General features: G+C 40.9%; 1 protein-coding gene across 3 annotated transcripts in view; it reads left to right on the forward strand.

The window, feature by feature from the left end:
• LOC130913061 (bromodomain-containing protein 3-like) overlaps positions 1-9,226 on the forward strand; it is a 33,050-nt gene extending 23,824 nt beyond the window's left edge. For 2 of the 3 annotated variants that reach the window (XM_057831347.1, XM_057831349.1), the window contains exons 11-12: positions 5,273-5,586; positions 6,385-9,226. In XM_057831347.1, coding sequence (XP_057687330.1) covers positions 5,273-5,586; positions 6,385-6,503 — 433 coding nt within the window. In that variant the 3' untranslated portion in view covers positions 6,504-9,226. The remainder of the gene's footprint in view (positions 1-5,272; positions 5,587-6,384) is intronic. The other variant, XM_057831350.1, reaches the window with a different exon arrangement.
• The last annotated feature ends 2,863 nt before the right edge of the window (positions 9,227-12,089 follow it).

The raw sequence follows: 12,089 nt of genomic DNA on the forward strand, positions 1-12,089 counted from the left end.
CAATTGTTTGTAAGTATAAAGTGCATGGCACTGTTTTGTCACTGCCACGATCAGGAAGAAAACGCAAGCTATCACCTGCTGCTGAGAGAAAATTGGTCAGGAGGGTGAAGATTCAACCGAGAATCACCAAAAAGCAGATCTGCCAAGAATTAGAAGCTGCTGGAACACAGGTGTCAGTGTCCACAGTCAAGCGTGTTTTGCATCTCCATGGACTGAGAGGCTGCCGTGCAAGAAGGAAGCCCTTGCTCCAAAAGCGGTACCTTAAGGCTCGACTGAAGGCTGACTGTTTGCTGCTGATCACATGGACAAAGATAAGACCTTCTGGAGGAAAGTTCTGTGGTCAGACGAAACAAAAATCGAGCTGTATGGCCACAATGCCCAGCAATATGTTTGGAGGAGAAAAGGTGAGGCCTTTAACCCCAAGTACACCATGCCTACCGTCAAGCACGGTGGTGGTAGTACTATGCTGTGGGGCTGTTTTGCTACCAATGGAACTGGTGCTTTACAGCGAGTGAATGGGATAATGAAGAAGGAGGATTACCTTCAAATTCTTCAAGATAACCTAACGCAGGGGTTTTCAACCCAGTCCTCAAGGCACACTGTGGGTCCTGGTTTTTGTTCCAGCCGATCCAGCAGAGACAGTTGAACCAATGAGGCTTCTGCTAAAACAAGCCACACCTGACTGCAATCAACTGATTGCACTTGTAAAACACCAGATTGGGGAAAAAGTGTTGTCATCTTGTTTGGTAAGAATGAAATCCTGCACCCACAGTGTGCCTTAGTGGAATAGGTTGGGAACCCCTGACCTAACGTCATCAGCCCGAAGATTGGGTCTTGGGCGCAGTTGGGTGTTCCAACAGGACAATGACCCCAAACACACATCAAAAGTGGTAATGGAATGGATAAATCAGGCTAGAATTAAGGTTTTCGAATGGCCTTCCCAAAGTCCTGACTTAAACCCTCTTGAGAACTTGTGGACAATGCTGAAGAAACAAGTCCCATGTCAGAAAGCCATCAAATTTAACTGAACTGCACCAATTCTGTCAAGAGGAGTGGTCAAAGATTCAACCAGAAGCTTGCCAGAAGCTTTTGGATGGCTACCAAAAGCGCCTAATTGAAGTGAAAATGGCCAAGGGACATGTTACCAAATATTAACGCTGCTGTATGTATATTTTTGACCCAGCAGATTTGATCACTTTTTTCTGTTCACCCATAATAAAGTCATAAAAGAACCAAACTTCATGAATGTTTTTTGTAACAAAGAAGTATCTGTTCCAATCACTCTCAGAGTAAAATCAGAGTTGTAGAAATAACTGGAAACTCAAGAGAGCCATGACATTATGTTCTTCACAAGTGTATGTAAACTTTTGACCACAACTGTATATTGGTTAAAATAATTCTCATTTCTGAAGACACTTTGTTTCCAAAAAATGTGAAATTCATTCCACCTGTGTAAATTTTAATGTATTGTTGAGTGAAATAAGTTCTCATTGTAAAATGGCTAATGTTTTTGCACTTTCTTGTAAAAAAAATAAATAAATAAATAAACAGCTTAAGGGCAGCTTTTTGTTTTTATGGGCATGTTTCCATCATTCCTGTTGAATCATTAGGATATTTTAAATAAATAATGGACATAAATTTGTTTGGCTACTTCATGAATTAGTAATGTACGATGCATCGATAATCATTATAACTGTGGTCATCGTCAATACCGTGATCATCATTCAATAATCGAATCGTAGCACCCTGAATTGTAATCGAATCGTGGTGTGTCTAAGATGGCACACCCCTAATATTCATGTGTGGTTGAAATTAAAATATATCTGCCGCATCTCCCTTCTTCCTGTACGCAAGTGACGTCAGCGCGATGTGCCACATTAAAATTAGTCTGGGCAAAACGTCATGCTTAGAGCTAGCAAAAATTAACGATTCCTCGAGGCGGAGAAAATGCCTCATCAATTTTTAAAATTGAGTTACTGAAATTATTTGAGTAATCGCTCCGCTCTTATATTCCTGTAAATTTTGGTACAATTACAGGTTAATTTGGGGGGTTTTCTTGCTGATTTAGTCATTAATGGTGACCAATGAGTTAAGATGGGTGACGAGCGATGACGCCTGGGGCTCATGGTGCGCACCATACATCTAGCCTATGGTTGAAATAGAGATATCCGATGTTTATACAGTGTATATTTATGTGTAGTATTGCAACGATTAATCGATTAACTTAATTGGAAAAAAGCTTTGAATCAAATTTTGCTGCTTCAAGGATTCATTTCAGTGACATAGTAGTGGTTTGTTTTGAAAGTGTTGCATTTAGTTTTATTGATTCGTGTCTATGCACTTCCCACTCGTGGCAACAGTGACTATGCCAAAACTCGTCTAGCAGCTGCTCCCTGTTAAGACCAACATAAGGTATGTTTTTGTTTGAGCTAATGTTTGTTTATGCATTCAGCATTTCGTTAAGAAGTATATTTAGCTGTTTTTTGTGGGAATGTGTTTGAGCAATTTAAGAGCCCAAAAAAACAAAACTGTAAAATTTGTTAAGAGGCCCCACCAAAAAAACCTTAGCGTTTTATAGCATTCAAGCTAGCTGACATTTGCTTTTCATTTTTCTTCTATCGTTTGAGGCGAAGCGAAGGTATTTTAATTGATTTTCAAAAGCATTTATTACTCTTGCAAATGAAAGTACAATTCTGCTTCGTTTGAAGAAACTCAGGAATTTTGTTTTGTATTCCCATTTAATGCTCTTTTGAAAGTGTAATCTTAGCAAGCCGAAATAAAAATTATTGCAAGCATAAACACTTGTATATTTGTTTAACATACCCTAAAAGCTTTTCTGCAACGCATTACATGTTTACATGTAATCCGATTGCTCGATTATTCAAACTAATTGATAGATTAATCGATAGCGGCGGCCCTATTAATGTGTAATTTAGATATAACTAGATGCGTAATGTGAGCTGTGAACCAATTAGGACTACCGTTTTTTGCTCCTGGCGCTTGTGCAGGTGCGTGTTTGTGAAGTGCTGCCTCTCAGTGGCCCTGGTGTTCACACACACAAAGACTGTTCTTTTTATAGATTAACTGCATTGCTGAAGGAAACCTTTTAAAATTTGATATTCCGTGATTTTCGGACTATAAGTCGCTACTTTTTTCCCCTCATTTTGAATGCTGAGGTTTATAGTCCAGAATGGCTTATTTATTGATTTATTTGGGTTAATAGGTAACACTTTATTTGACAAAGACTGTCATAAGACCGTCATAATTATGACATGACACTAACATGGGCATAAGTGAATGCTTACGACAGATGTCATTAAGTGTCATCCGGCAAATTATGTCACTGACTCCGTTTATGTCCAGCTCGGAACCTTTAAATCCATTCAAAAGTGCGATAATTTGCCGGATGACACAAAAAGACATCTGTTATAAGCATTCATTAATGCTCATGACAGTGTCATGTCATAATTATGATTGTCTTATGACAGTCTTGTGGCGCCACGGTCAAAGTGCTACCAAATATCATAACTAGCAATAAATGAAACAACTGGAACAGTAACTGAAGAAATATTAAGCACAGAGCATGAATTTTGAATGGTATTTACATCCGTAGCGCTCTAATGCATGCTAGGAGGCACGTTGGGCAACAACAGGGAGTAGAGGTTGACTGTCTTCCCCCAAGAGAGCAGTGAGGGCCAATTGAAGTTTCTCGAAGCGATGAAGCATTGCAGCTAGAGATGTCCGATCACGTCATTTTTAAAGTATCGGAATCGGCAAAAAAATATCGGACATGCCTTTTTTAATATATATATATATATATATCTTAAATTGTTTTCTAATTGTATTTAACGTTACAGACAAAATGTCTTACACTCATCCAGAGTCTTTAATTTTGGCTTAAAATGGGGCTGTCAAATTTATTGCGTCAACGGCGGTAGTAACATTAAAATATTTAACGCAATTAACGCATGCGCTGCACTACCCACTCACGCATTGATGCGTTCAATCTATAATGGCACCGTATTACATATACATAGAACTAAAAGGCAACGTAAAATGAGTAGAGAGAATTTTGGCAGCCTTTGAAGCCTTTTTTTAATTGGCTAAAGCCTATTCAGTAATATTGTGGGAAGCAATGTGGGGAAGAAAGGTAGTAGTTGATCTTTTTCTTAACACCCTATTTTATTTCCCAACGCTGAGAAGATATATCAATTGGTACCATTACGCACAGTCATGGTTGCACTTCCCATCATGCATTTGGGCAGAAGTTAAATGGCTGAATTATCATTTACTGAAAGCTCATAAAAATCCACTAGATGGCAATATTTAGTCACAATATTCAAAGTCACATTTGTCCTTTAAGAATTACAAGTCTTTCTATCCGTGGATCCCTCTCACAGAAAGAATGTTAATAATGTAAATGCCATCTTGAGGATTTATTGTCATAATAAACAAATACAGTATGTTGAATGTATATATTCGTCCGAGTTTTATGTTTTTCTTAATGCATTGCCAAAATGTATATGATCGGGAAAATTATCAGGAAGGATTGGAATTGAATCGGGAGCAAAACAAAAGCAATCGGATCGGGAAATATCGGGATCGGCAGATATTCAAACTAAATTGATCGGGATCGGATCGGGAGCAAAAAAACATGATCGGAACAACCCTAATTGTAGCCAATTGATTCAAAGCTTCATAGTGGTTCATTTGGTCTTATGATAGTCTTATGATGCCACTGTCAAATAAAGTGTGACCGGTTAATGTCTTTTGGTGTAAATATCCCATAATACAGTGAATACAGCTGCGGCTTATAGTCCAGTACGGCTTATCTATGAACAAATGCAGTTTTTGTGTAGAATTTGGTGGGTGGCGATTTATAGTCCGAAAATTGTGGTGTATATATCCTAAAAAAGACCCTAGTTTTATACATTCTTACATTTTTAATCTTTTTTTTTTTTTATCATGATTTTTAACTCCTTGATGGCTTGTTGCAGGAAAAAAAAAATCACCATAGATGCTTGGTGTCGCTAATTTACATCATACAGAAATTATATTTTATTGTTTTAATCTATTTTAATTAACTTTCTAAACTTGATTCATCATCTACTTGAAAGAAAAAACAATTTTTTGGGGTGCATCAAGGGCTTAACCACTTGGCAGGCAGTGACACTATGTTCTATCATTTTCGGCATTTTTTTTAAAGTCGATTTTTGGAGGGACACTACTGTGCGATGACCTCGCTAACGAGTGAACTGGCCGTTTTTTGCAGACAAGGCAAGAAGGGCGGCAAGGGGGCGTCGGCGGGTGGCTCGGCCAACGGCGAAGACAGCGGAGCGGCCGACGAGTCATCCTCGCTGCCCATGTCGTACGACGAGAAGCGGCAGCTGAGCCTGGACATCAACCGGCTGCCCGGGGAGAAGTTGGGCCGCGTGGTGCACATCATCCAGTCCCGGGAGCCCTCTCTCAGAGACTCCAACCCCGACGAGATCGAGATAGACTTCGAGACCCTCAAGCCGTCCACGCTCAGAGAACTAGAGCGCTACGTCAAATCCTGCCTGCAGAAGAAACAACGCAAGCTCCTGCGTGAGTCCTTTATGAACTCCCCGGGCGCCCTTGACGATGAACGGACGTCCGGTGTGGTCAGATGAATTGATGAGTCACTTCCTGTTAATCTTTTGGGGGCATCCCTGGGCTACTTTCATTTCACTTCCGTTTGTTTTAATTGGGCCACTTCCTATTTATTTTGGGCTCACTTCCTGTAGATTTTGGGGCATTTCTGGGTCACTTTCTGTTCATTTTGGGTCACGTTCTGTTGTTTTTTTGGGTCACTGTTGTTTTTTCTGTTGATTTTGGGACATTTCTGGTTCACTTTCTGTTGGTTTTGAGGCATTTGCGGGTCACTTCCTGTTCTTTTTGGGACACTAGTAGGTAACCTCTTGTTCATTTTTGGGTCACTGATTTTGGGCCATCAAGGTTGCTTCTTATCTATTTTCTAGTCACTTTGTTGTTTTTCCCGTTACTTTCTGTTGTTCTCGGGGCATGTCTGGGTCACGCAGTTGATTTTGGGGCATTTCTGAGTCACTTCCTGTTGTTTTTCGAGCACTTTTGAGCTACTACATGTTAATTTGGGACATTAACTAGGTCACTTCTTGTTCATTTTTGGGTCAGTTTCTGTTGATTTTAGTGCATTTCTTGCTTACTACTTGCTTATTTTGTGGTCACTTTGTTGTTTTCGGGTCACTTTCCGGGTCACTTCCTGTTGGCTTTGGGGTATTTTATTTATTTTTTTTGACGAAGTAATGAGTTTTTTTTTTTTTATTATTATTGAGTGACAAAGCCAAATATTGAATATTTTGTGGTCTATTTTTTTGTGGTTTCTAGAGAAGCAAGCCGGAGGCGGGGGCTCAGGAGGAGGGGCCAGCCGTTTGAGCGGCAGCTCGTCGTCTTCGTCCGACGACAGCTCCTCGACGGGAACGTCCTCGTCCTCAGATACAGACTGAACACTCGGGACTTGTTACACCGACGCACACACTTATATAAATATACTCAAGTTCATCAGACAAACACACACACACATGTACATAAGCTGAGCTGTTTTTTAGCATCTAGTTTTGTTTTTTGTTTGTGGAGGAAAAACAAAACAAGCTTCTATGACTTTTAGCGGCGGCAGCAAAATGAACGGACATCTTTAACCGGAGCCTCGAGCGGAGAACGCACTTTTGGAAGCCTTCTCCTTGTCGCCGGGCGGACAAGCAACACTACGCGGCTCACTTCCTCCTCGGACTCCGCCCCCTTTCCCGTCGGGAGCCCTCCCCTTTCCCGAACGCTCCAAATTTTTAATCGTATAAATTTTATCACGTTTGCTCCTGAATCGTCGTGGCTGAATGGGACGGACTGTTTTTTTCAGTTTTGTTTTTATCATTTTTTTTAGTTGCTCTATTAGTGGATTTTGTATTTTACTAAGAAAAAAGGAAAAGAGTGATTTGATGCTTTTTTTTTTCTTTTTTTTTTTTGCATGCACTCCGTCGGGCCGTACGTCAGCACTGTATACTAGCTTCCTGTATAGTAGCGCTTTCCGTGTAGTAGCTTCCTGTGTAGTCGCCGTGCTACACCTGCGTGCGTGCGACGCGCCGACACACGAGAGGACAAAAAAAACAAAAACAAAAAAAGTCATTTGGTGTAATTACTCATATGGAATCCTTATTTTCTGACTTGCTTTCATTTCATAAATAAACACGCAAAAGTGAGGCCCGCCCGACTGCGCCCTCTTTCCAGTTCTGGAAAAAAATTACAAACTGGCCACCGTATCATTTCACGTGGCTCGTAAAAGTAAATCGCGTGCGTCGACTTAAAACGCATGTAAAATTTTTTTTAAACAAGAAATGGAAGAGTGTTTACTGGAAATTGCATTTTTTTTTTTAAATCAATGATAATAACTCAAAATTTTGTGGTAAAAAAAAATGTTTCAGCGGTTTATTGATCATCAAAATAGAATCATTTGCAAATCGTGGCATCCTTAACTTGCATCTAGTGCGATCAATAGCAGACAATCAGCTCATTTTGGGGCATTTGCAGCCAGTTCACTTCCTATTCCTTTTTAGAACACTATGGGTCACTTCCTGTTGACTTTAGGGCACTTCAGGTCGCCTAATAACTTTGGAATGTTTACAAGTAGCTTCCTGTTAATTTTGGTTAGGGTTTACAGTGATCCCTCGCTACTTTGCGCTTCAAACATTGCGCCCTCAGCCCATAGCGATTAGTTTTTTAAATTTAAAAAAAAAAAAAAAAAAAAAAGGGATTTTATAGAGATGTCCCATCCAATCACGAAGTCTCTCGCTCTCCCTCTTGAAGCGTTTTTCTTACCAGGCAGCTGCAGCTTGTTAAACGATGAGTGACAAAGGAGCTGCTTTGAAGTGGCCAGACAACTACTTTTCAAAGGCCGCTGCCTGGTTTAACTTTTTAAACATTGGCTGTAGTCGCTATGGGAACTCGTTGTGTTGTCGTGTACTGTTCTAAGCAGCATGAGTTGATTTGAGAGGAATCACTCAATGAAGAATTATACTTTGGAGAGGGGAAATAAAGGGAACAATCATGTCTTATATATCTCTTTCCAGTGCTAAATCTGAATAAACACATTGAGCACACCAATTTCTATTTTTTTTATTTAAATGTAAATAAGCTATACCTAACTATACTACTTTATGGATTTCGATTATCGCTCTCCATCAACTGCGAAAAACGAGGGATCACTGTATTTACAGGTTGTATCCTTTTGACTTTAGGGCACTTCAGGTTACTTCCTGTTCATTTTACGACATTTATGGGTCATTCGCCGTTTGTATAAGGTCACCTAATGGGTGACAACCCTTTGATGGGTTTCAAAGCAGTTGCCAGGGGCTGCCGCATCATTTCATTTGGCCCTCTTAAGTACTGTTAAAAAAAAAAAAATCAATACTGTACTGAATATATATTTTAGTTCGTCTCTAAATGGTCATCCAGGGCTGTCAACAGACTTGCCGGGGCCCGGGGACAAGCCACCAGCTTGTCACGACAACATACGCAGTACTTTTAACGCTTTGCAAGCAATGACTGTGTAAATGTTCAAATTATTTGAGATGCACAGTTAAATTTAACAGACCGTAATGTGATGTGACACAATCTAAACAATTTCCATCTATTGTCCCATGTAGGCTACAGTACAATACAACTGAGAGTGCTATGCCTGCCTGCTAAGCAACAAAACAGTATAACTAAACATCCTGTACCTGCCCCCTCCACATCCCTGGGGTTATCAAGCCCTCAGTGATGCGCCTAGATTTTTTTGACAGCAAAGTCATTTATAACGTCAGTGAAATCCAGTTTTTTAGGCAAGCTCACGCAGAGCATGGCTAGGTTGTTAAGCCAGCCATGTGATATGGTGGAGCGTAGGTAGTTTTTATATATATATGTATATATGTTTTTTTTTTTTTTTTTTACTGAAGGCTCTCTCTACTCCAGCTACAGTCACTGGCAATAAGGCGTTGTATTGCTGCCTCTATTCTAAGCGAGCAATAATGGATTTTGGGAACAGAAAACACCCCTCCTGCTTTCAATTTCTGCACGCTTGTGTTTGCTGAGCAATTAAAAAATGGATTTTGAGCAGACCTCCTGATCTCGCAAAATTTCTCGACTCCTGCGTTCGACAGTTTTTTTTCCTCTGCGTGTTCAGTTGAGCGCACGCTACTAACGTGTCATGAAGCCAAACAATCCGAGAGCTAGCGGAGGGCAAATGGCCAACCAGTGTACCTCCGCTAGCTCTCTTGATTTTCTGTGCTTAAAATCCATTATTGCGAGCTCAGAATAGAGGCAGCAATATAACGCCATATGGCAAAGACAAGAAAATGCGTAGCAGAGTGCGACTTGTGTGACGTGTGTAATTGTGCTTCGTATTAGCGTTTGCTATAATACACAGTGGGTTGTAAACCTAAGCTAAATCCAGCCGCCACACCAGAGTCTGTTCAGCCTCGCGCACCTGCTCCCCACAGACTAACATATACCTCCTTCTAAATAAATTAGCATATTGTGATAAAGTTCATTATTTTCTGTAATGTACTGATAAACATTAGACTTTAATATATTTTAGATTACACACAACTGAAGTAGTTCAAGCCTTTTATTGATTTAGGCAAAAAAAGTCTAGAAGAAAAAAAAATCCCTATCAAAAAATTAGCATATTTCTTTCTACCAACACAAAAATGTGTTTATTAGTACAAAAAAGTCAACCTTCAATTAATTATACCACCTATGCACGCAATACTTGGTTGGGAATCCTTTTGCAGAAATGACTGCTTTAATAGGGCGTGGCATGGAGGCAATCAGCCTGTGGCACTGCTGAGGTGTTATGGAGGCCCAGGATGCTTCGATAGTGGCTTTAAGCTCATCCATAGTGTTTGGTCTGGTGTCTCTCAACTTCCTCTTCACAATATCCCACAGATTCTCTATGGGGTTCAGGTCAGGAGAGTTGGCAGGCCAATTGAGCACAGTAATGCCATGGTTACCAGTGGTTTTGGCACTGTGAGCAGGTGTCAGGTCATGCTGAAAAATGAAATCTTCATCTCCATAAAGCTTTTCAGAGATGGTAGCATTAAGTGCTCCAAAATCTGATAGCTAGCTGCATCGACCCTGCCGTTGATAAAACACAGTAGACCAACACCAGCAGCTGACACGGCACCCCAGACCATCACTGACTGTGGGTACTTGACACTGGACTTCAGGCATTTCGGCATTTCCTTCTCCCCAGTCTTCCTCCAAACTCTGGCACCTTGATTTCCACTGAGCAACAGTCCAGTGCTGCTTCTCTGTAGCCCAGGTCAGGCGCTTCTGCCACTGTTTCAGGTTCAAAAGTGGCTTGACCTGGGGAATGCGGCACCTGTAGCTCATTTCCAGCACACGCCTGTGCAGTGTGCACGGTGACTCTGGATGTTTCTACTCCAGACTCAGTCCATCGTTTCTGCAGGTCCCCCAAAGTCTGGGGTTGGCCCTTCTCTACAATCTTTCTCAGGGTGCGGTCACCTCTTCTGGTTGTGCAGCATTTCCTGCCAAATCTTTTCCTTCCCACAGACTTCCCACTGAGGTGCCTTGATACAGCACTCGGGAACACCCTATTCGCTCAGAAATTTCTTTGTGTCTTACTATCTTGCTTGAGGGTGTCAATGATGGCCTTTTGGATAGCAGTCAGGTCGGCAGTCTTGCCCATGATTGCGGTTTTGACTAATGAACCAGGCTAGGAGTTTTTAAAAGCCTCAGGAATCTTTCGCAGGTGTTTTGAGTTAATTTGTTGATTCATATGATTAGGTTAGTAGCTTCTTTTCATGACATGCTAATTTTTTGTGATAGGGATTTTTTTTGGTGGCCAAAATCAAAACTAAAAGGCTTGAACTACTTCAGTTGTGTGTAATGAATCTAAAATATGTGAAAGTACAGTGTCTTGCAAAAGTATTCGGCCCCCTTGAATCTTGCAACCTTTTGCCACATTTCAGGCTTCAAACATAAAGATATGAAATTTAATTTTTTTGTCAAGAATCAACAACAAGTGGGACACAATCGTGAAGTGGAACAACATTTATTGGATAATTTAAACTTTTTTAACAAATAAAAAACTGAAAAGTGGGGCGTGCAATATTATTTGGCCCCTTTACTTTCAGTGCAGCAAACTCACTCCAGAAGTTCAGTGAGGATCTCTGAATGATCCAATGTTGTCCTAAATGACCGATGATGATAAATAGAATCCACCTGTGTGTAATCAAGTCTCCGTATAAATGCACCTGCTCTGTGATAGTCTCAGGGTTCTGTTTAAAGTGCAGAGAGCATTATGAAAACCAAGGAACACACCAGGCAGGTCCGAGATACTGTTGTGCAGAAGTTTAAAGCCGGATTTGGATACAAAAAGATTTCCCAAGCTTTAAACACCTCAAGGAGCACTGTGCAAGCCATCATATTGAAATGGAAGGAGCATCAGACCACTGCAAATCTACCAAGACCTGGCCGTCCTTCCAAACTTTCTTCTCAAACAAGCAGAAAACTGATCAGAGATGCAGCCAAGAGGCCCATGATCACTCTGGATGAACTGCAGAGATCTACAGCTGAGGTGGGAGAGTCTGTCCATAGGACAACAATCAGTCGTACACTGCACAAATCTGGCCTTTATGGAAGAGCGGCAAGAAGAAAGCCATTTCTCAAAGATATCCATAAAAAGTCTCATTTAAAGTTTGCCACAAGCCACCTGGGAGACACACCAAACATGTGGAAGAAGGTGCTTTGGTCAGATGAAACCAAAATTGAACTTTTTGGCCACAATGCAAAACGATATGTTTGGCGTAAAAGCAACACAGCTCATCACCCTGAACACACCATCCCCACTGTCAAACATGGTGGTGGCAGCATCATGGTTTGGGCCTGCTTTTCTTCAGCAGGGACAGGGAAGATGGTTAAAATTGACGGGAAGATGGATGCAGCCAAATACAGGAACATTCTAGAAGAAAACCTGTTGGTATCTGCACAAGACCTGAGACTGGGACAGAGATTTATCTTCCAACAGGACAATGATC

Source organism: Corythoichthys intestinalis, chromosome 3, assembly GCF_030265065.1.
Source record: "Corythoichthys intestinalis isolate RoL2023-P3 chromosome 3, ASM3026506v1, whole genome shotgun sequence".
NCBI classification, from domain to species: Eukaryota; Metazoa; Chordata; class Actinopteri; order Syngnathiformes; family Syngnathidae; genus Corythoichthys; species Corythoichthys intestinalis.